General features: G+C 45.1%; 1 protein-coding gene across 1 annotated transcript in view; it reads left to right on the top strand.

The window, feature by feature from the left end:
• LOC135506184 (MAM domain-containing glycosylphosphatidylinositol anchor protein 1) overlaps nt 1-24840 on the top strand; it is a 430085-nt gene that overhangs the window by 384966 nt on the left and 20279 nt on the right. The window contains exon 17 of the mRNA XM_064925672.1: nt 9644-9774. Coding sequence (XP_064781744.1) covers nt 9644-9774 — 131 coding nt within the window. The remainder of the gene's footprint in view (nt 1-9643; nt 9775-24840) is intronic.

The following is a 24840-nucleotide window of genomic DNA, read 5'->3' as shown; positions in this document are numbered from 1 at the left end:
TATGCATAGTCGAGCATCTTTTCGTGACAAAATATCTTGTTTAAAACGGGAACGTTTTTTTATCAAAAAATTAAAAGAGCGCCCCCTATATCGAAGAAGTTAATACAGGTAACTAGTGGAGAACAGAGGAGCCTCTTAAAGAAGAAGTTACGGGTCTGTGAGAGCCAGAAGTCTTGCTTTTTTGTAGGTGACCAAATACTTATTTTCCACCATAATTTGCAATTAAATTCATAAAAAATCCTACAATGTGATTTTCTGGATTTTTTTCCATCATTTTGTCTGTCATGGTTGATGTGTACCTAGGATGAAAATTACAGGCCTCACTCATCTATTTAAGTGGGAGAACTTGCACAATTGGTGGCTGACTAAATAATTTTTTGCCCCCCTGTATCTATTGTATATTGAAATTGCTACAGTATGTCACTGTCCACACTAAGTAATAGAATAGAAAATTACTTAATTGTCCTTTGTGGAACTGACTGTCTGTTTATTCCAAGACACCACAGACATGACAGACATTTACAGATATGAGAGGCTGGAAGATGCAAAACCTCCATAGGCATTGCCCTTCACGTCAATACAACCCTTACAGTATATTCTTCAGCCGTGCTATTCAACCCTCTTTATATGCAGTAGCTTGCTCCCCTGACCCCCCCCCCCCCCTTGTGGTTCATTGTCACTAACATGTCAACCTGTTATGAGGTTGCAATGCTTGTGACTTATTGCTCTCAGGTCAAGGAGCTGATCGCCATACTGTCACTCCCACCCCACTCTATTTCTTCCCTCCCCCTCCATCCCTCACTGCATGCTCTCACCTGCTCTCCCGTGAGTAAATGGGGTCACTATATTAACGGCGCCTCAGGGCAGTCACAATGGAAGAGTTGCATATTTCCTCCACCGCATACAGGTGTGTGTGTGTGTGTTTGTTTTTTTGTGTTTGTGTGTGTGTGTGTGTGTGAGACATAGTTGTGCTAATACTGTTCTGGGTTCAGATGAGGATAGCAGGCCAACGCAGTCCGACTCCGTCCCTCTCCAGAGATGAGATCTCAGTCAGTGAATAAAAGAACAGGAGATTATGATGGTCGTCATAGCAGCATAGGGGTGGTAGGGGGTGGATTGTGACAGCGCAGCTTGACAGTCGGGGTCCTCGTATGCGGGAGAAGTGTTGATGGTACATACAGGCTGTGTGTCTGATGCCCGCATGTGGGGATTTCTGAAGGTAGATAATGTGCCCCCACATTCCCAAGTTTCTGAAACGTCCATGTGGGAGCTGAAAATCTGGTAGAGCAGTGTTTCCCAAAGCTGGGCCTCGAGAACCCCCAACTGTACACATTTTTTGTTGTAATCCTGGACAAGCACAACTGATTCAACTTGTAAACTAATCATCAAGTTCTCAATGAGCTGAATGAATGTTTTGCCAACACTGTGGTAGAGAATCAAATCAAATCAAATGTTATTGGTCACACACGTGTTTAGCAGATGTTATTGCAGGTGTAGCGAAATGTTTTTGCTTCTAGCTCCAACAGTACAGTAATATCTAACAAGTAATATCTAACATTTTCACAACATATTCCCAAAATATATGTAAAGTAAGGAATGGATTAAGAATATATATATGGGCCTCCCGAGTGGTGCAGTGGTCTAAGGCACTACATTGCAGTGCTAGCTGTGCCACTAGAGATTCTGGGTTTGAGTCCAGGCTCTGTCGCAGCTGGCCGCGAACAGGAGACCAATGGGGCGGCGCACAATTGGCATCGTCCCGGTTAGGAGAGGGTTTGGCCAGCAGGGACATCCTTGTCCTAGCGAGTCCTGTGGTGGGCTAGCCTCAGTGCACACTGACACGGTTGTCAGTTGTGCGATGTTTCCTCCGACACATTGGTGTAGCTGGCTCCCGGGTTAAGTGGGCATTGTGTCAAGAAGCAGTACGGCTTGGTTGGGTTATGTTTCAGAGGATGCACGGCTCTCGACCTTCGCCTCTCCCGAATCCGTACGGGAGTTGCAGTGATGAGACAAGACTGTAACTACCAATTGGATATGAAATTGGGGAGAAAAAGGGGAATTTTTGTGTTGAAATAATAATAAAAAATGAATATATATGTCAGTGTAAGAAACTTCTTCTTCGTCTGATGATGAGTAGGAAGGATTGGACCCAAATGCAGCGTTGTAAGTGTCCATGATAATTTATTATATCAGAACACGGAAAATACAAAATAACAAAGTGAAGGAAAGAAATTAAAATCGAAACAGTTCTGTATGGTGAAAACACAGACACAGACAACAACTACCCACAAACACCAGGTGGGAACAGGCTACCTAAGTATGGTTCTCAACTATAACACACAGAACAAACATAGAATGCCCACCCCAACTCATGCCCTGACCAAACTAAAATAGAGACATAAAAAAGGAACTAAGGTCAGGACGTGACAGTACCTTTCCCCCAAAGGTGCTGACTCTGGCCGCAAAACCTAAACCCATGGTGGAGGGTCTGGGTGGGCATCTGTCCGCGGTGGTGGCTCTGGCGCGGGACGTGGACCCCACTCCACCTTGGCCCACTTAGGTGGCGCCTTTGGAGTGGCGACCCTTTGCCGCCGACCCCGGACTGGGGACCTCCTTGGGAGACTCTGACAGCCGGACAGGCGGGAGCCTCCGGTAGCACCGGACAGGCGGGAGACTCCGGCAGCTCCGGGGTGAAGGGCGACTCCGGCCGCTCCGGAGTGAAGGGCGGCTCCGGCCGCTCCAGAGTGCAGGGCGGCTCCGGCAGCTCCTGACTGACGGGCGGCTCCGGCAGCTCCTGACTGACGGGCGGCTCCGGCAGCTCCGGACAGGAGGGAGACTCTGGAAGCGCCGGACAGGCGGGAGAACCTGGAGGGAGGAGACGGAGAGACATGCTGGTGCGTCGGGCTGCCACCGGACCCCCCACGCTGGGGAGACCTACAGGAGGCCTGGTGCGTGGAGGAGGCACCGTATGGGCGGGAGGGTAGCCTAGTGGTTAGAGTGTTGGACTAGTAACCGAAAGGTTGCAAGTTCATATCCTGAGCTGACAAGGTACAAATCTGTCGTTCTGCCCCTGAACAGGCAGTTAACCCACTGTTTCTAGGCCATCATTGAAAATATGAATTTGTTCTTAACTGACTTGCCTTGTTAAATAAAGGTTAACAAAAACATGGACTGGGCTGTGGAGGGGCACTGGAGCTCTGGTGCGCAGCCTTGGCACCACTCCTCCAGGCTGGATGACCACTTTAGCCCGGACCCTCCAGAGTGCAGGCACAGGTTGAACCGGGCTGTGGGGGAGCACTGGAGATCTTGGTGCATACCACTCGCACCTCTCCCTTAGGCTCAACACCCATATTCGCCCGGCACGGGCGGAGCGCAGGCATAGGGCGAACTGCACCCTCCCAGGAGGATAACCTGGGCCAAAACGGCATACCGGAGACCAACCACGCTGAGCTGGCACAACACGCCCTGACTGGATGCCCACTCTCGCATGGCACTTGCGGGGGGGCTGGCCTATAGCGCTCCGGTCTATGTGTGCGCACTGGCGACACCGTGCGCTTCACCCCATAACACAGTGCCTGACCAGTACTACGCTTCTTCCGGTAAGCACAGGGAGTTGGCTGAGGTCTATCGCCTGGGGGGGGACAAACACAGAACTATAACACACAGAACAAGCATAGAATGCCCACCCCAACTCACGCCCTGACCAAACTAAAATAGAGACATCAAAAAGGAACTATGGTCTGGACGTGACAGTTGGAGCGGCATTGGACTAAGATACAGTGGCATAGTATAGAGTACAGTTTACACATATGAGATGAGTAATGCAAGATACGGAGACATTATTAATGTGGCTAATGTTTAATTCCCTGAAAGTGGCCAGTGATTCCTAATCTATGTCTACAGGCAGCAGCCTCTGATGTGCTGGAGATGGCTGTTTAACAGTCTGTAGTGTAGAATACATTACAGTATATACATACAGTTGAAGTCGGAAGTTTACATACACTTAGGTTGGAGTCATTAAAACTCGTTTTTCAACCACTCCATACATTTCTTGTTAATAAACTATAGTTTCGGCAAGTTGGTTAGGACATGTACTTTGTGCATGACACAAGTAATTTTTCCAACAATTATTTACAGACCGGTTATTTCACTTATAATTCACTGTATCACAATTCCAGTGGGTCAAAAGTTGACATACACTAAGTTGACTGTACCTTTAAACAACTTAGAAAATTCCAGAAAATTATGTCATGGCTTTAGAAGTTTCTGATAGGCTAATTGACAATATTCGAGTCAATTGGATGTGCACCTGTGGATGTATTTCAAGGCCTACATTCAAACTCATGCCTCTTTGCTTGACATCATGGGAAAATCAAAAGAAATCAGCCAAGACCTCAGAAGAAAATGTAGACCTCCACAAGTCTAGTTCATCCTTGGGAGCTACAGTGCCTTGCGAAAGTATTCGGCACCCTTGAACTTTGCGACCTTTTGCCACATTTCAGGGTTCAAACATAAAGATATAAAACTGTATTTTTTTGTTTTGTGAAGAATCAACAAGTGGGACACATTGGACATTCACTCTGAGACTATCACAGTGCAGGTGCATTTATACGGAGACTTGATTACACACAGGTGGATTGTATTTATCATCATTAGTCATTTAGGTCAACATTGGATCATTCAGAGATCCTCACTGAACTTCTGGAGAGAGTTTGCTGCACTGAAAGTAAAGGGGCTGAATAATTTTGCACGCCCAATTTTTCAGTTTTTGATTTGTTAAAAAAGTTTGAAATATCCAATAAATGTCGTTCCACTTCATGATTATGTCCCACTTGTTGTTGATTCTTCACAAAAAAATACAGTTTTATATCTTTATGTTTGAAGCCTGAAATGTGGCAAAAGGTCGCAAAGTTCAAGGGGGGCGAACACTTTCGCAAGGCACTGTATTTCCAAACTCCTGAAGGTACCACGGTACCACGTACCAGGTACCATAAGCAACAGTATAAACACCATGGGACCAGGCAGCCATCATACCACTCAGGAAGGAGACGTATTCTGTCTCCTAGAGGTGAACGTACTTTGGTAAGAAAAGTGCAAATTATTCCCAGAACAACAGCAAAGGACCTTGTGAAGATGCTGGAGGAAACGGATACAAAAGTAGCTATATCCAAAGTAAAACAAGTCCTATATCGACATAACCTGAAAGGCCGCTCAGCAAGGAAGAAGCCACTGCTCCAAAACCGCCATAAAAAATCCAGACTACGATTTGCAACTGCACATTAGGCAAAGAAAGTACTTTTTGGAGAAATGTCCTCTGGTCTGATGAAACAAAAATAGAACTGTTTGGCCATAATGACCATCATTATGTTTGGAGGAAAAGGGGGAGGCTTGCAAGCCGTTTTTCATTTAAACGTACTTGGCTAAGGTGTATATAAACTTCTGACTTCGGCTGTATGAAATGGGTGATGCAATATGTTAACACAATTTAAAAGTGACTAAGATACTGTATAATAGTATAGAGTGCAGTTTATGCGTATGAGATAAGTAATGCTAGATACGGAACATTATTGAAGTGTCTAGTGATCAATTTCTAAAAGTGGCCAGTGATTCCTAATCTATTTCTATAGGCAGCCACCTCTGATGTGCTAGTGATGGCTGTTTAACAGTCTGATGGCCGTAAGATAGAAGCTGTTTTTCAGTTTCTCGGCCCCAGCTTTGATGCACCAGTACTGACCTCGCCTTCTGGATGATGGCGGGGTGAACAGGCACTGGCTCGGGTGGTTGATATCCTTGATGATCTTTTTGACCTTCCTATGGCATCGGGTGCTGTAGGTGTCCAGGAGGGCGGGAAGTTTGCCCCCGGTAATGCTTTGGGCAGACCGCACAACCCTCTGAAGGGCGTTGCAGTTGCTGTACCAGGCGGTGAAACAGCCCGAAAGGATGTACTCAATTGTGCATCCGTAAAAGTTTGTGACGGTTTTAGGTGTTTAAGCCCCATTTAATTAACCTCCTTAGGTTGAAGAGGTGCTGTTGTAACTTCTTTACCACACCGTCTGTGTGGGTGGGCCATTTATGTCAGTTTGTCAGTGGTGTGTACGCCGAGGAACCTGAAGCTTTCCACCTTCTCCCCTGCGGTCCCATCGATGTGGATAGGGGGGTGCTCCCTCTGCTGTTTCCTGAAGTTCACGATCATCTCATTAGTTTTGTTGACGTTGAGTGAGAGGTTGTTTTTCTGGCACCACACTCCCAGGGCCCTCACCTCCTCCCCGTAGGCTGTCTCATCGTTTTTGGTAATCAAGCCTACTACTGTTGTGTCGTCTGCAAACTTGATGATTGAGTTGAAGGTGTGCTTGGCCACGCAGTCATGGGTGAACAACAACCTTGTTGGGTCCCAGTGTTGAGGATCAGCAAAGAGGTGTTGTTTCCTACCTCCACCAACTGGGGGCAACCTGTCAGGAATTCCCGGACCCAATTGCACGGGGCGGGGTTCAGACCCACGGCCTCGAGCTTGATGAGCTTTGAGGGTATTATGGTGTTGAATGCTGAGCTATAGTCAATGAACAACATTCTTACATATGAATGCTTCTTGTCCAGAAGGGATAGGGCAGTGTGGTGGCGATTGTATTGTCTGTGGATCTATCGAGGATGTAAGCAAACTGAACTGTGTCCTAGGGGGGCAGGTTAGGTGGAGGTGATATGATCCTTGACTAGTCTCTCAAAGCACTTCATGATGACAGAGGTGAGTGCTACGGGGCGATAGTCATTTAGTTCAATTATCTTTTCTTTCTTGGGTACAGGAACAATGGTTGCCATCTTGAAGCATGTGGGGACAACCGACTGGGATAGAGAGAGATTGAATATTTACTTTACTTCAGGTAGAGACACAAGGTTTAAGAGGACATCTAGCATTTTAGATAACCCTTCCCCTAACCTTACCCCATAACCCATAGCTTAGCTAAAGTCAGCCACCTACCCACCTAGCTAATGTTCGCTACAACAAATTGGAATTCATAACATTATCATACATATTGCTAATTCATAACATATTTTATGACGAGGGGGACAAGGGGAGCAGGTAGATGACTCCTGGTAGCTATTCATTATCCTGATGGTCTGTGGTAGAAGCTATTGGCCAGTCTGTTAGTTTTAGCCATGATGCTCCTGTACTGCCCATGTCTTGGTGTTGTAAGCAGGGAGAACAGGCTGTGGCTCAGGTGTCTGAAGTCCCTGAGGATGTTCTTGGCCTTCCTGTGACACCTCGTGTTGTAGGTGTCCTGGAGGGAAGGCAGTGTGCACCCAATGGTGCATTCTGCTGAGCGTACCATGCTTTGTAGTGCCTTGCGGTCAGCGTCGATAGAGTTGCCGTACCACAACAGTATGCTCTCATGGTGCTCCTGTAGAAGACTTTGAAGGCCCTTGGGGACAGGCCAAATATCTTCAGCCTCCTGAGGTTAAAGAGTAGCTATCATGCCTTCTTCACCACGGTGTCTGGGTGATTTGACCATTTCTGCTCCTCAGAGAAGTGTACATCGAGGAACTTTACGTTTTTGATCGTCTCCATGGCAGCCCTGTTGATGAGGATGGGGGCATGCCTGGTTCCACAATCAACTCCTTTGTTTTGCGACATTGAGGGAGAGGTTGTTTATCTGGCACCACACCGTCAGAGTGCCTACCTCTTCCCTGTAGTCCATCTTGCCAGGTTGGGATAATGGGTTGTCAAGGGTTGATGAATCTGGTGCCACACTAGACAAGAAAAAACAACAGAAACAAAATGACAGTTAAGTACTAAAGTCTGTGTGTGACTATGTGCTGGTCTGTATGCACACGTACATACAAGGCGCATACATGCATCTGCATATTTGTGTGCATGAGGAAGATTGTACACTGGTAAGACAAAGAATGTGAAATAGCAACAAAAAGAAAGAGCAAATGTTTATACTCTTGTCTGTGTTCACAAGGTGCATGTGTGTTTCAATGTTGTGTTTTTTTGCCCAGTCTCAGGGTACATTCTTAGAAGTAAGTGTATGGTATTGTTCCCTGGGGTACCAAAAAAGGTACACAATGGTGTAATCTCACATGGTGTAATTCGCTATCTGTGTGGATAAAGAGTATAACAGTACATTTGCGTACTCCATATTTTCAATGTGAATGTACATATTTCCCCTAATACGGTACAATGAGGATTTTTTAAGGAACTTAAGTCTTTGTCACTGGGGTAGTACCCTAAAAAGGCACATTTGTACCATTATTATCATTAACATATTCCCCAGCATGCACTACCGCATGTTAAAAAAAGGATTGTTTTTAATATCTGTGTTGTTGCATATACATTAATTGATTAATCTTATGCTACACAAAGATAAATAATTTACTAAACTAATTTTTTTTTGCTGAAATGGTTGTTCTAGTTTAAATGGCTTAGGTAGTCTCCTCAATATGTTCTTAACCCTACAGTCATTATGAATGCAGGTTGCAGGTGAACAAAAAACGGTTGGATATCCTAACTGTGGCTGGATTCCAATAGGAATTACAAATCAATTAATGTAATTTTCAGGTAGGGTTGCAAAATTCTGGTAGCTTTCCCAAATTTCCCAGCATTCCAGAAATCCCAGTTGGAAGATTCCTGGAAACGGGAGGGAATATGCAGGAAATCATTCAACCAGGATCTTTTTTTAAATCTGGGAGCCTACCTGCAGACCTGATGTGGCCTGTAAACCATGAGTTTCAGGCCACTGTATTAGGGTAAAACTAGGCTGCAAAATAAGGTCTTATGAGATATACAATCATAAAGTGTAATTATAATGATAACATACGCCTAGGAATTCACTTGGTAAAGGCCACAGGACTGAAAATGAACAATTTCAACAACAATGTCTCTGTCACTAACATACACAATCATGGTTGGTAACTCTACAATTCACTCAGCAAGACATGCATACTGTGGAATTATATTGTAGGCGTGGTTTGTGGGGCGTGGCTTTCGCTATTTTTGGCCACCAATGAGTGGAAATGTTGTATAAGTTTAAGTGGTCTATGGTGGAGGTGCATTTTTACAAGGGGAAAATGGCTTTGTTTCTGTGTTGGTACTATACAGTATAAAGACACAAAGCCTGCTTTTGTACCTGTGGAGAAAGGTACTTTCTAAGGTATGAATTGGGGTACAATTATGTATGTACCTATAACTAAAAGAACAAAGGAGGACCTTCCAGGGTGCCACCCAAGTGACAAGCGCTTGTAGCCCTTTATTTCTGAGAGTATATATATGTTTATTTTCCCTTTCACCTGAGGACACTTTCCTTTGTTTCTGCACCCAGCTGAGATTTGTGAATAATATATTGGTTTCTCCTAAACACAGCCGTAGTGGTATTTCAATGCATAACTTAGGTTGGTGGCTTTCTCCCTAGATCTCAGCTCCCCACCTTGAGATTATATTATCCTAACACCAGGGTGTGATGAAAATAATATACAGTACTTAATATGTATATTGTATGCATGTAAAGTCAAAGTATACGCCTCAAATACAAATAAATCACAAGGTACCGACATTAACGTAAAGAGACAGATACACACACTTACAAACACATACACCCCCTCCAAACCCCCTGAACTTATCCCTGGCCCTCCTTTCTGCCTCCACATCTAGGTTCCCTGAATGTGTGGCTGAGGGTGAAGAGCATCGCCTCTGTGGGCGATCGGGTCTGGACTCTGGATGGGAACCAGGGTCCTGACTGGATTCAGGCCAACATCAACATCAACCCCAGCGGACCCTTCCAGGTACAGCTTTCTGCGAGCGTGCCGAGACAAAAATGTACCCTATTGACAAAATATCCATATCCTTGAAAAACTTTGTTGTAAAAGTTGCAGTTTTCAAATAAACTTGAGAATAAGAAACTTTCACAGCACATTGGAGGGGATAACTACTTTCAATTCATGTAAAAAATGTAATGAACAAAAACTCTGATACAAGGTTTTTATAGGACACCAATGGTTTATGTAGAAAATGGGTAATCCACAGAATGTCCAGTGCTTTAATGTACAAAATGAAGTTCTGGAAATATATATAATATAATAATCGAAATCTTTCTGGTGGGCCCGCTATGGAGGTCCACTTGTCTCTACAAGGGCCTACGTTGCACCTTACTCCCACTATGGTGTCTGGCGGGTTGAAGTGCTGACTCAGTGTTCTGTGTGTGTAGTGTGCAGTGATTACCACTCAGGGCTCCATCTCATCTCCCCAGGTTGCCCGTTTATGCTGAGTCAAGTGTGTGTGTGTGTGTGCATGTGCATTCTTGAGTGTGTGTTGGTGCGCATGCATGTGTGAATGTCTTTGCGTTCTTGAGTGTGTGTGTGTGCATGTATCTGGGTCAGTAAGAGTGTGGATATCAGGCTCTTCTTTGTGTTTACATGTGTGTGTTTGCACGTGTGTATTTACAGTAGAGGAACGTGTAGATATGGGTTTGCCTGTCAGCAACCTTGCTTGTAGGCTGTCACTTCCCTCTAAGACTGCTTGTGTGTGTGTTGGTGGGTGTGTCTTTGTGTGTGCATGTTTAAATGCGTGGGATGTCCACCTCGGAAAACATCACACAGCATACGCAGTCACTTCGCCCCACCAGAGAGAGTGAAAGAAAAAAAGAATTACTGAAACAACCCGCGACACCCAGAAACAACCCAGTCCAGAGTAAATATAAACCAGTCCAACTGTCCAATCTCAACCAGTTGTTTGCCACCCATTAAGCAACCTTGTCTTCTTCTCTCCCTCGGCCACAGCCCTGAGAGCAAATTAAACGCGATCGTTCCACATTGGTCTGGTTTGTAGGCCCCATAGTCTGGTTTGTAGGCCCCATAGTCTCAAGACCAAAGACACACACACACACACACACACATACTCCCAGTCTCCTGCCCCCTTCAGCAATTAGTTATGACAGGTCAATTACCAGGAATATTTATGCGGTAGACAGGGCCTCCTCGTTGTTTTTGTAATGATTCCAGATACTGTGTGTGTGTGTGTGTGTGTGTGTGTGTGTGTGTGTGTGTGTGTGTGTGTGTGTGTGTGTGTGTGTGTGTGTGTGAGTGTGAGTGTGAGTGTGTGTGTGTGTGTGTGTGTGTGTGTGTGTGTGTGTGTGTGTGTGTGTGTGTGTGTGTGTGAGAGAGAGGAAAAATGGAATCAATGATGAATGCACTGAGAAGAAAAGGAAGAGGGCTGGAGGGGGGGGGGTCAGATTGCTTGCTTGGGTGTGTAATTTGTTATGCCTGCGCGACAACATGTTGTTCCATTCAGTTTCCTGTCTGCAAACAGTTTTAATTAATTTAACCAGTCAGGGTCAAGTTCCTCAGCATGGTCCGTCAAACAAATTAAGATAAATCCTCAGCTTGCATTCAGCTTTAAAAACAGACATTTATATATGCAATGCAAACATTTCAAAGATTTTACTGAGTTACAGTTCATATTGTGATCAACTGTGGGATATTGGGTTGAGCGCACAGAGATGGACACAGAGAGGTTCTAGTCAGAAAACACGACTTCACTAGGCAACAAATAATATTCATATTCGGCTCCGTGCCTCCGGGAGTTTAGTTCTCCTCTATCGGCTCACTCCTTCTCTTTCACGTTTTCTCTCCTGCGGTGTGCCACGGTACTCCATTTATGTGGCCTGCACGGCTGGTTGGCACTCTCCCCTAATTACCCCTAATTGGTGCCATCAGGGTCAGGGTGCCCAGCCCGGGTACTCCCAGCAGAGACTCCCTTACGTTGCGGCACCTACCTCCCCTTTTTCACCAACCCCCGGGGTGGAGAATGCCGTCTTCTTCCGAGAAGAAGCCAGCATCACTTCATCAGGTCTAGAGTGCTGTCGTAGCTTGCCTTCCCCAAGCAGTTCATCCGCCTGGGCATGGGGTAGGTATAGAATTTACTGACCTCATTCAGGCCCCAGATGTAGCTGCAGAAGCGGACGGTTCTGCCCGGATTTGGTACCAGCACTACAGGGCTAGACCACTCACTGTGGGACACTCCCAGTACCCCCCCAGCATTATCGTCATTTCCCGCTGTACCACCGCCCTCTGGGATTCTGGTGTCCAGTATGGCCGTATACGCACTTTTTCTCCCGGGCATGTTGATATGATGTTCCACGTGATCCGTGCAACCCGGTGCCTCGGAGAACACGGCCGTATTCTGCTGGACCAACTCTCGGAGCGTTTGTCGTTGGGTCGGACTGAGGTCTATCCCCATGGAACTTAGACGGAGGGCAGGTTCTGCTGTGGCCGGGCCCATGTTGCGCACAGCTCCTCTCGTGCATGCCATCTCTTCAGTAGGTTCACATGGTAAAACTGGAGGGGTTTTCCCCGCCTCGGTTGGCGGACCTTATAATTGACGTTGCCTACCCGCTCAACGATGTCTTAGGGATGATGCCGTGTAGATAGGAATTTGTTCTCTATTGTTGGGATGAGCACCAAGACCTTCTCACCCGGGTAGAACTCTCTTGGTTGGGCTTCCCGGTTGTATACACGCTCTTTGTTGAGTTGTGCCTGGGCCATGTGCTCCCTCACCACTGGCCGTATTTTCCTCATCTTCTCCCTTATCTCCTCAACGTATTCAAGGGGTCTGTCAAGGGGGGTTGGTCAAGGGGGGTTGGTCCTCCCAGACCTCCTTGGTTAGGTCCAGCAGTTCATGGGGCCGACAGCCATACAGGAGCTCAAAGGGGGAAAACACAGTTGACGCTTGGGGTACCTCGTACACCGAGAACATCTGGTGGGCCAGAAGCTGGTCCCAGTTCCTCCTGTCTCTCTCGATGACCTTCTTCATCATCTGCTTTAGGGTCTTATTGAAGCATTCTACTAGCCCATCTGTTTGAGGATGGTAAAAGCTGTCAGGATTTCCGACCGGATAACCACCCAGCTAGATAAATGGAAGAACTCCAGTGTGATAACTTTCGCATCCTTCTCCTTCCTATCTCACACGCGCACCTCCCCAGATCCCTCCTCCATAGTGCCTGGAAGAGAGTGCCATCTCTACCGAGGAGAATGGGCATGGGCACATTAGAAACTGCCCCACGTGCTTCTGGCACGCCCCCCTCAGGGTGGTTATCTGCACTGGCATGGTTGGGTACCTCTTCATATCCCTGTGTACACAGGAAACCATTATCTCCGTGTCCCTCAGTTCGTCTTTCCCCTCTCATGTGTGCCACTGTGGTTGGGCCAAGGTCACCATGCTACAGCAGAGCACTGGTGTCAATGCCATCAATTCGTACTGGAACCATCGGAGGGGCCGTCTTGGTGTTTACCCAACAGGAGGTGACCCCTGAGCTGGTGTCCCGGATTGCCGTACTCACAGCAGAGCCTCTGATCTGGGTCTAGCAGCGGACGTCATCGTCAGTTCAAGTCCCGCTCCACGGCCTCGGCTGGTTTCGTCCAGGCCCCCTTCAGCTCCTAGCCTCTCTCTGTGCTTTCCATCCCCCACCCCGCGTCCGCTCTCTCCGCCCGGGCCCTCTTTCATCAGGTCCTGGGTGTTCTGGTGAGTTTCCACCACAGTCAGCAAATCCTACAGGCTTTGGGGGTTCTGCATTCTCACTGCCTTCTTCATCTCGTAGGGGAGGGCTCAAAGGTACCCATCCAGGAAATCCTTATTGATTATCGGGAGGGACGGTACATAGGTCAGTAGCCAGCCCTTGGTAAGATGCACCAGGTCGCTCATCTGAGCACAGGGAGAGTTGGTAGAATTAAATGCCCAGTCATGGTCCAGATGTGCAAGGCTGAATCCATAACAGCTCAGGATCTTGCATTTGAGTCCCTCATAATTCACTGCCTGGTTGGCATTCAAGTCCAAATAGGCCTTCTGGGCCTTCCCGGAGAGGTAGGCTGCCAAAAGGCTGGCCCACTTGAGTTTGGGCCACCCTTCCGGGAGCTTCATCCCCTCTCTCGGCTCACTCCCTGCCTTTCTTTTTTTTTCTCCTGCGGTGTGCCACGGTGCTCCATTTATGTTGTTTGCACTGCTGGTTGGCACTCCCCCCTAATTACCTGGTACTCCCAACAGAGGGAGCCAACGTTGCCAAACGTACTTCCCCTCTATCACCAACCTCCGGGGTAGACCTCCCGGGATACCACAATATGAGGAAGTCAGTCAATTGAAATTAATTAATTAAGCCCTAATCTATGGATTTCACATGACCGGGAATACAGATTTTCATCTGTTTGTCACAAATACCTTTTTAAAAAAGGTAGGGCGTGGATCAGAAAACCAGTCCGTATCTGGTGTGACCACTATTTGACCCATGCTTGAGCGATCCATCTCCTTCACGTAGAGTGGATGAGGCTGTTGATTGTGGCCTGTGCAATGTTGTCCCACTCCTCTTTAGTTGCTGCAGGAAGTTGCTAGATATTGGCAGGAACTGGAACCGGCTGTCGTACACTTCGATCCAGATCATCCCAAACATTTTTAATGTCTGGTGAGTATGCCATGGAAGACCTATGAAATATTCAGCTTCCAGGAACTGTGTACAGATATGGGGTTGTGCATTTTCATGATGAAACATGAAGTGAAAGTGAAAGTGTGTGTGCCCACACACACATAACATAGCATGCACACAAATGCATACTGACGCCCCCCCACACACACACACACACACACTCACTAACTAACACACACACTTTCATCCCCCTGCCATCATGAGGTGATGGCAGGGGGATGAATAGCATTACAATCTCATCACAGTATCTCTGTGCATTCAAATTGTCTTTGAAAAAAGGCAATCGTGTTTATTGTCTGTAGCTTATACCTGGCCATACAATAATCCCACCGCCACCACGGGGCACTCTGACAACGTTGACATTAGCAAACCACTCGCCCACTCACATACCTGTCTGACATCTGCCCAGTACAGCTGAAACCAGGATTCATCCTTGAAGAGCATACTTTCCTAGCATGCCAGTGGCCATCGAAGGTGAGTATTTGCTCACTGATGTCGGTTACGATGCTGAACTGCAGTCAGGTCAAGACCTCAGTGAGGAAGACAAGCACACAGATGAGCTTCCCTGAGACGGTTTCTGACAGCTTGTGCAGATATTCTTCAGTTGTGCAAACCCACAGTTTCATCAGCTGTCCAGGTGGCTGGTCTCAGATGATCACACAGGTGAAGAAGCCGGATGTGGAGGTCCTGGGCTGACATGGTTACACATGGTCTACGTATGTGAGGCCGGTTGGACATACTGCCAAATTGGAATTGGGTTTTGTGACAAGATTGCACATTTTATAGTGGCCTTTTATTGTCATCAGCACAAGGTGCACCTGTGTAATGATCATGCTGTTTTATAAGGTTATTGATATGCCACACCTGTCAGGTGAATGGATTATCTTGGCAAATGAGAAATGCCACCTAACAGGGATGTAAACTCGTTTGTGCACAAAATCTGAGAGAAATAAGCTTTTTGTGTATGAAACATTTCTGGGATCTATCATTTCAGTTCATGAAACATGGGACCAACACTTTACATGTTGCTTTTATGTTTGTGTTTATATTTTTTCACGTCACCTACCTCACACAACACCACACCTCAAGGACTCGACTTCACACAGACAAATTTGTTTATTACAGGGGCACCTTTAGTGTCTTTAGCGTTTGTGTGGGGAGAAAAGTCTGTGTCCCAAATGGCACCCTCTTCCCTTTATAGTGCACAACTTTTGACCAGAGCCCTATGGGTCCTAGGCATAAGTACAGAACTACATAGGGAAGAGGGTGCCATTTGGGACACATGGTTCTTTCTTCTTCCAACTGTTTCATATGGGTTTCAAGTGTGGGTTTAAACTGCAAATTGTGCCCGACACTGTCTTGGCCGATAATGAATAGAAGTATAAGTCATTAATAAAGCACTGCTTCCTTCTTTCAAAACTTGTTTAAAGATTAATATTCATCCCCCTCCCCACTCCTACACCATTTGTTTTTGACAGAGGAGAGGAGGGGTGTCGGAAAGGGGGTGGGTTGGCGAATAGGGTGGATATGAGAGAATAGAGGTGTTGGCTACATAGCAAATCAGGGATTTTGTTTTTGTGTGTTCTTGTTTTCTGATCGCTGTGTCTCAACCACTAGTACATACTTTAGCCTCTCCTCGCCTTACTATCGGCCACAATCATATAACATTAGGTTAGTTGATGTTAGTTGTGCTTCCTCTTTGGTGGAGATGTTCAATAGTGGGACTGAATCAAAAGTTGTTTATTAGTAAGACACTTACATTAACTAGTTAGACATTTACATGAATGTGACTTTTCAATAATAATTTATGTTTCCGCTATCACAAACACAATATCACTTATATTATACTTCAGTGCCTCCACACCAAACTGCCACTATCCTTGTGTTTGGGCAGTAGTGAGGGCAAGGGACATTGAGTCCAGACTGATGCCAAATTACAATTCTCCCCCATCTCATTGAAGTGATCACTCGTTTACTTTCCTTCAAGAATTTACAAGAATTGGATCGTATGAGACATACGGTAAATCAAATCAAATCAAATTGTATTACACATGGTTAGCAGATGTTAATGCGAGTGTAGCAAAATGCTTGTGCTTCTTGTTCCGACCATGCAGTAATAACCAACGAGTAATCTAACCTAACAATTTCTCTTATACACACGAGTGTAAAGGAATGAAGAATATGTACATAAAAATATACGCATGAGGGATGGTACAGAACGGCATAGGCAAGATGCAATAGATGGTATCGAGTACCGTATATACAGTGGGGCAAAAAAGTATTTAGTCAGCCACCAATTGTGCAAGTTCTCCCACTTAAAAAGATGAGAGAGGCCTGTAATTTTCATTGTAGGTACACTTCAACTATGACAGACAAGATGAGGGAAAAAAAGTCCAGAAAATCACATTGTATGGTTTTTTTATGAATTTATTTGCAAATTATGGTGGAAAATAAGTATTTGGTCACCTACAAACAAGCAAGACTTCTGGCTCTCACAGACCTGTAACTTCTTCTTTAAGAGGCTCTTCTGTCCTCCACTCGTTACCTGTATTAATGGCACCTGTTTAAACTTGTTATCAGTATAAAAGACACCTGTCCACAACCTCAAACAGTCACACTCCAAACTCCACTATGACCAAGACCAAAGAGCTCCTCTGCTGCTAAAGTGGGCCTACAGTGCCTTCACACAAGTATTCACACCCCTTAACTTTTTCAAAATGTTGTTGTTTTACACAGCAGGATTAAAATGGATTTAATGTAATGAAATGTTCTTGGGGTCAACGATCTACACAAAATACTTGCTAATGTCAAAGAGGAAGAAAACATGTAAAACATTTATGAAAAATAAAACACTTATCTTGATATGATAAGTATTCCGAACACTTACATTTTTCCACATTTCAGCCTTATTCTAAAATGAAAACATTTTCCTCAGCAATCTACACACAATACCCCGTAACAAAAAAGCAAATATAAAAACTTGCTTGCAAATGTATTCAGAGACTTGAAATTGAGCTCATGTGCATCCTGTTTCCATTGATTATCAATAGAAACAGAGTTGTTTCTACAACTTGATTGCAGACCAGCTCTGCTAAATTGAATTGATTGGACATGATTTAGAAAGGCACACACCTGTCTATATAAGGTCCCACAGTTGACAGTGCATGTCAAAGCACAAACCAAGCCATGAGGTCAAAGGAATTGTTTTTAGAGCTCCGAGACAGGATTGTGTCGAGGCATAGATCTGGGGAAGGGTACCAACAAATTTCTGCAGCATTGAAGGTCCCCAAGAAACCAGTGGCCACAAGCATTCTTAAATGGAAGAAGTTTAGAACCACCAAGACTGTTCCTAGAGCTGGCTGCCCAGGCCAAACGGAGTAATCGGGGGAGAAGGGCCTTGGTCAGGTAGGTGACCAAGAACCCGATGGTCACTCTGACAGAGCTCTAGAGTTCCTCTGTGGAGATGGAAGAATCTTCCATAGTGACAACCATCTCTGCAGCACTCCACCAATCAGGCCTTTATGGTAGAGTGGCCAGATGGAAAACCACTCCTCAGTAAAAGACACATGACAGCCCACTTGGAGTTTGCCAAAAGGCGCCTAAAGACTCTCAGACCATGAGAGACAAGATTCTCTGGTCTGATGAAACCAAGATTGAATTCTTTGGCCTGAATGCCAAGCATCAAGTCTGGATGAAATCTGGAACCATCCTTACAGTGAAGCATGGTGGTGGCAGCATCACGGTGGGGATGTTTTTCAGTGGCAGGGACTGGGAGACTAGTAAGGATTGAGGCAAAGTTGAACAAAGCAAAGTTCAGAGAGAACCTTTCCTACAGGAAATCACAGACTACACAAACAAAAACAGCCACGTCACGGACCCTGACGTCACACTTCCAGACAAACCAAACACCTTTGCCTGCTAACAAAGACTGCGTCCCAACCTGCTACTTCTCCGTGGCTGATGTGAGTAAAACATTTAAACTTGTTAACCCTCTCAAGGCTGCTGGCCAGACGGCATCCCTAGCCTTGTCCTCAGAGCATGTGCAGAACAGCTGGCTGGTGTGTTTACGGACATATTTAATCGCTCCCTATCCCAGTCTGTTGTCCCCACATGCTACAAGATGGCTACCATTTTTCCTGTACCCAAAAAGTAAAAGTTAACTGAAATGAATGACTTCCGCCCCTTAGAACTCATGTCTGTCATCATGAAGTGCTTTGAGAGGCTAGTCAATGATCATATCACCGCCACCGTAGACCCACTTCAGTTTGCATACCGCCCCAACAGGTCCACAAATTATGCAATCACCATAACACAGCACACTTCCCTATCCCATCTGGACAAAAGGAATACCTATGTAAGAATGCTGTTCATTGACTACAGCTCAGCATTCAACACCATAGTACCCTCAAAGCTCATCATCAAGCTGGAGGCCCTGGGTCTCAACCCTGCCCTGTGCAATTGGGTCCTGGACTATCTGACAGGCCACCACCAGGTGGTGAAGGTAGGAAACAACATTTCCACTTCGCTGACCCTCAACACTGGGGCACCACAAGGGTGTGTCCTCAGCCCTCTACTGTACTCCCTGTTCACCATGACTGCGTGGCCAGCTCACCATGACTGCGTGGCCACGTCTCCAACTAAATCATCAAGTTTTCAGACGACACAACATTGACTTGGCTTGATCACCAACAACGACAAGATAGCCTACAGGGAGGAGGTGAGGGCACTCGGAGTGTGGTGTCAGGAAAACAACCTCTCAGTCAACGTCTACCAAAAAAGAGATGATCGTGGACTTCAGAAAACAGCCGAGGGAGCACCCCCCTATCCACATCAAAGGGACAGAAGTGGAGAAGGTGGAAAGTTTTAAGTTCCTGGGCATACACGTCATAGACAAACTGAAATGGTTCACCCACACAGTGTGGTGAAGAAGGCGCAACAGCGCCTCCTCGACCTCAGGAGTCTGAATAAATTTGGCTTGCCACCCAAAACCCTCACAAACTTTTGCAGATGCACAATCGAGAGCATCCTGTCGGGCTATATCACAACCTGGTACAGCAACTGCACCGCCCTCATCCGCAAGGCTCTCCAGAGGGTGGTGCGGTCTGCACAACGCTTCACCGCGGGCAAACTACCTGCCCTCCATGACACATACAGCACCTGATGTCACAGTAAGGCCAAAAAGATCATCAAGGACAACAACCACCCGAGCCACTGACTGTTCACACTGGTATCATCCAGAAGGCAAGGTCAGTACAGGTGCATCAAAGCTGGGACCGAGAGATTGAAAAACAGCTTCTATCTCAAGGCCATCAGACTACTAAACCACAATTACTGACTCAGAGGCTGCTGCCTACATTGAGACCCAATCACTGGACACTTTAATAAATGGATCACTAGTTAATTTAAACAATGTCACTTTAAATAATGCCACTTTAATAATGTTTCATATCTTACATTGCTCATATCACATGTACTGTATATACTGTATTTTATACAATCTACTGCACCTTGCTTATGCCGCTCGGAAATTGCTCATCCATATACTTATACAGTGCCTTGCGAAAGTATTCAGCCCCGTTGAACTTTGCGACCTTTTGCCACATTTCAGGCTTCAAACATAAAGATATAAAACTGTATTTTTTGTGAAGAATCAACAACAAGTGGGACACAATCATGAAGTGGAACGACATTTATTGGATATTTCAAACTTTTTTAACAAATCAAAAACTGAAAAAATTGGGCGTGCAAAATTATTCAGCCCCCATAAGTTAATACTTACTTGTTAATTACTGTGATTACAGCTGTAAGTCGCTTGGGGTATGTCTCTATCAGTTTTGCACATCGAGAGACTGACATTTTTTCCCATTCCTCCTTGCAAAACAGCTCGAGCTCAGTGAGGTTGGATGGAGAGCATTTGTGAACAGCAGTTTTCAGTTCTTTCCACAGATTCTCGATTGGATTCAGGTCTGGACTTTGACTTGGCCATGCTAACACCTGGATGTGCAAAACTAACCCTAACCCACAAAAAATACAGTTTTATATCTTTATGTTTGAAGCCTGAAATGTGGCAAAAGGTCGCAAAGTTCAAGGGGGCCGAATACTTTCGCAAGGCACTGTATGTACATTTTCTTATTCACCACTTTAGAGTTGTGTGTATTAGGTAGTTGTTGGGGAATTGTTAGATTTATGTGTGTTAGATTACTTGTTAGATTTGTGTGCATTAGGTACTTGTTGGGGAATTGTTATATTACTTGTTAGATATTACTGCATAGTTGGAACTAGAAGCACAAGCATTTCGCTACACTCACATTAACATCTGTTAACCATGTGTATGTGACCAATAAAATTTGATTTGACAACGAACGGGTTGAATACTTGTTGACTTAACACATTTCATCTTTACATTTTTCTTATTAATTTGTAAAAAATGAATTAAAACATAATTCCGCTTTGGCATTATGAGGTATTGTGTGTAGGCCAGTGACCCAAAAAACTGAAAACAATCTATTTAAAATTCAGGCTGTAATACAAGTGTGGGAAAAGTTAAGGGATGTGAATACTTTGAATGCACTCTACAATCCGTAACAATACAAATAGAGATTTTAAACAAAACAGACTTGATCTGAGCACTGGCAAGTGGAGGGATGCTTATACGAAGGCTTTGTAATAGTCTCTCTCTCTCTCCACTTTCTCGCTTGTATCAGACAGACTTCCTGTACTCTAGGTTGCCAGCAATGGAGCTGAGGCAATACACCTCCCTTTCCTCCCTCCCTTGTACTTTCTTTCTTTTCTGTTCTGTCAGACACCTGTTTTCTCACCAATCAATGATAATGACTGAGAAGGGCTCATTCCGGCAGTGGGAATTTACCCAAGTCGGTGTTTTATTTTTGTTTTTTTACTGTTTGGGCTCTCTGGTTTTATTTGGCTATATCTGTCTCCTTCGATCCTCGACTGCAGCGTATATTAAGTTGACATTTACTAAGTTAATGGGGCAAACTGTGATTGCGACATTCATTTTTGCACTTAATTTATTGCGAAATATAATATATAGCCATTGATACTTGAAGGATATAACATAAATTCCTAATGAGCTTAGTTCAACTGTCTCAAAGTTCCAACCAACAGGACATTAAAAACTGTAATATCTTATGTTTCACCGAGTAGTGGCTGAACGACGACGCTTCCACCTGGTATGGCTAATGCTTGGCTTCCGACTATAAGGCGCTACAGTGCGTACAGCCCTGTACATCACTTGGGCCAAGCTTCCTGTCATCCAGGACCTATTTACTAGGGTGTGTCAGAGGAAGGACCAAAAAATGGTCAAAGACTCGAGTCACTGGTCATCAAATCATAGTCTGTTTTCTCTGCTACCACACTGCAAGCGGTTCCGGAGTGTCAAGTCTAGACGTAAAGGCTCCTTAACAGCTTCTACCCCCAAGCCATAAGACTGCTGTGTTATGTGTGGCGGAGCAGGTGAACCCAAGTGCAGACTCAGACAGTGCAGACTCAGACAGACCGGGACATATAAGATATTTATTGAAAAGTGTGTGTGGGGGTGTAGGCCAGGAGAAGCTTGGACAGGTAGCTGGGAACCAGGAATTGAGGCAGGGGGAGTGGGGGCAGGGTAAGCAGGTCTGGAGCGGAATCCAGTGAAGCAGTAGAGCTGGGGTCCAGGGCAGGAAAGCAGGACTGACGAGACGATGGACTGGAGACAGGAACCAGTCAGAACAGACGGAACTGTAGAGAGGAGAGAAGCGCAGCGTCAGGCTAAGGAGGAGCAGGCACAGGATAACAAGATCTATGCCGGAACAGGTGGCTTGAAACGCAGACTGACTGTGCAGAGGCTACGGACTGGCAGCATGGAAGTGGCAGGTCTGAGTATTCGTAAGGGTCTTGATTATGGAACAGGTTACAGCTGGTGACTATCTGCTCTGCCTCCAGCACACCTGTCTCAACTCACACAATCACATACACCCACAGAGAGAGAGGAGAGAGCACTGGGGGTGTGGTGGCAGGTTAGGGAGACACAGGATGAGAAGTAGAGGGTGTGGCAGGAGCAGATGTAGGCATGCTGAATCACTAAACTAATCAAATGGCCACCCGGACTATTTACATTGAACGTCCCCATTGTGTTTTTACACTGTTGCTACTCGCTGTTTATTATCTATGTATAGTCACTTCACAAGTGACCTCAATTAACCTGTACGCCCGCACATTGACTTGGTTCTGGTACCCCCTTGTCTATATAGCCTCCACATTGACTCTGTACAGGTACCCCCTGTATATAGCCTCGTTATTGTTATGTACATATATTGTGTTACTTTTTGATTCATTCAATTTTTTCATTTTAGTTTATTTAGTCAATATTTTATTAACTCTATTTCTTGAACTGCATTGTTGGTTAAGGGCTTGTAAGTAAAGTAAGGTTGTTGTATTCGGCGCATGTCAAAAATACAATTTGATTTGATTTGAAATGCTTCCCCATTCGAACCCAACATTATAAGCTTGTTTTACTGTAAACAAAGTAATCAAACACTGTATAGATTCAAAATATGGGTAAAACTACAAGTTTTATCGTATGAATGGTCTGTCCTTGCATTCATAGCTCTGTCTATGAATTTGAGAGTGGTTGCATTTCTATAGCCCTATCCCTCAGCTGTTTACCAAAAAAAAGGTTGGTAGATGACCTCGTTGTTGTTTTTTGAATCCTGAATTGCCCCTTTAAGGGTTTGTTCCCTCAATGCTAGATGTAAGAAAAAATGCAATTATATCCACTTTGAAGCTAGCCTCACATATTGCAGTATCAGTCAGTATTGAGTGGAGCGGAGGTGGTACCGCAAGTTGTTAGGAAGCAAAGTGTATGTCTTTGTCTGAAGAGACTACATGCATCTCGGATTCAATCTAATGGAAACAGTTAGTATAAATAAACCTTCACAGATAGTAGAGTTAATCTGAGAGAGAAAGAGTTTGAGCAGGAGAAAGAAGTCAATGAGTTGCAGTACGGTCTGGCACACAAATTCCACTTTTTCCTCATAAATGAGTCACGCTAGAAAGACTTTGTGCAAGCATTGTTTTGTTCTTCAACGTTAGACCAAGTCTGACACTTTCATTAACGTGTTTCGGACACATACAAAGAGGTTTTTTCGTCAGGATTTTCTACAGTACCTCTGTGTTTCCCTTTCCTCCTCTCCATTGCAACTCTTCCCCAGGTTGTTGCTGTAGAAGAAAATGACTTTTCCCTGATGCACTATCCTTTTCCAGAAGTGTGCACTTGCACAATCCCCGCCATGGATTTAAAAGCACAGGATTAGAGTAAAGCATTGGTTGGAGGGAATTTCCACCATGCAAGTGGTGCAAGTCGGGAGAAGGTTGGAGAATGTGTATATCTTGTAAAATAAGGGTTAATAAATCCTTCCAGCCTCATTTCAGTCTGACACGTTGTGTCGTTAGTATTTTCATAAATACAATATAGCAACATTCTTTGTTGATTAGCATGGATAACCCAATCAAAGACTCGACAATTTAGGAATCTCGTACTGACAGCTCACCCGCTGAGACTGGCAGTGCCATGCAGGAAGATTAGATAAACGTTGGCAGCCATCTTTATTCATGACACCAATTATGAATTATGTAGTATCAGACTAATAACGTTATGCTAATTATGTTATGTAAAATTGGAGGCTGTTTCATGGCATGGAAATAATGATTCAAGACAGAAAATGATTTAATAGAGTTGGTCAATAGTTGTCCTGTATAACAAAGAGAGAGCGATGGCTTCTACAGTGCATTTGGAAAGTATTCAGACCCCTTTAGTTTTCCATATTTCGTTAGGTTGTAGTCTTATTCTAAAATTGATTAAACAGTTTTTTACACAATACCCCACAATGACAAAGCAAAAACAGTTTTTTAGAAATGTGTGCAAATGTATAAAATAAAAACTGACTAGTGTTCTTAAGTATGACGCTAGAAGCTCCCCTGTATTTGGGGAGTTTCTCCCATTCTTCTCAGCAGGTCCTCTCAAGCTATGTCAGGTTGGATGGGGAGCATCGCTGCATAGCTATTTTCAGGTCTCACCAGAGATGTTCGATCGGGCTCAAGGACATTCAGAGACTTGTCCCAAAGCCACTCCTGCGTTGTCTTGGCTGTGTGCTTATGGTTGTGGTCCTGTTGGAAGGTGAACTTTAACCCCAGTCTAAGGTCCTTAGCGTGCTGGAGCAGGTTTTCATCAAGGATCTCTCAGTACTCTTTGCTCCGTTCATCTTTCCCTCGATCCAGATGAGTATCCCTGCCGCTGTGAACCATCCCCACAGCATGATGCTGCCACCACCGTGCTTCACCGTAGGGATGGTACCAGGTTTCCTCCAGATTTGACAATTGGCAT

The sequence above is a fragment of the Oncorhynchus masou genome, chromosome 2 (genome assembly GCF_036934945.1).
Source record: "Oncorhynchus masou masou isolate Uvic2021 chromosome 2, UVic_Omas_1.1, whole genome shotgun sequence".
NCBI classification, from domain to species: Eukaryota; Metazoa; Chordata; class Actinopteri; order Salmoniformes; family Salmonidae; genus Oncorhynchus; species Oncorhynchus masou.
Note: the sequence above shows the minus strand (reverse complement) of the source record. Positions and strands in the feature narration are given on the sequence as shown.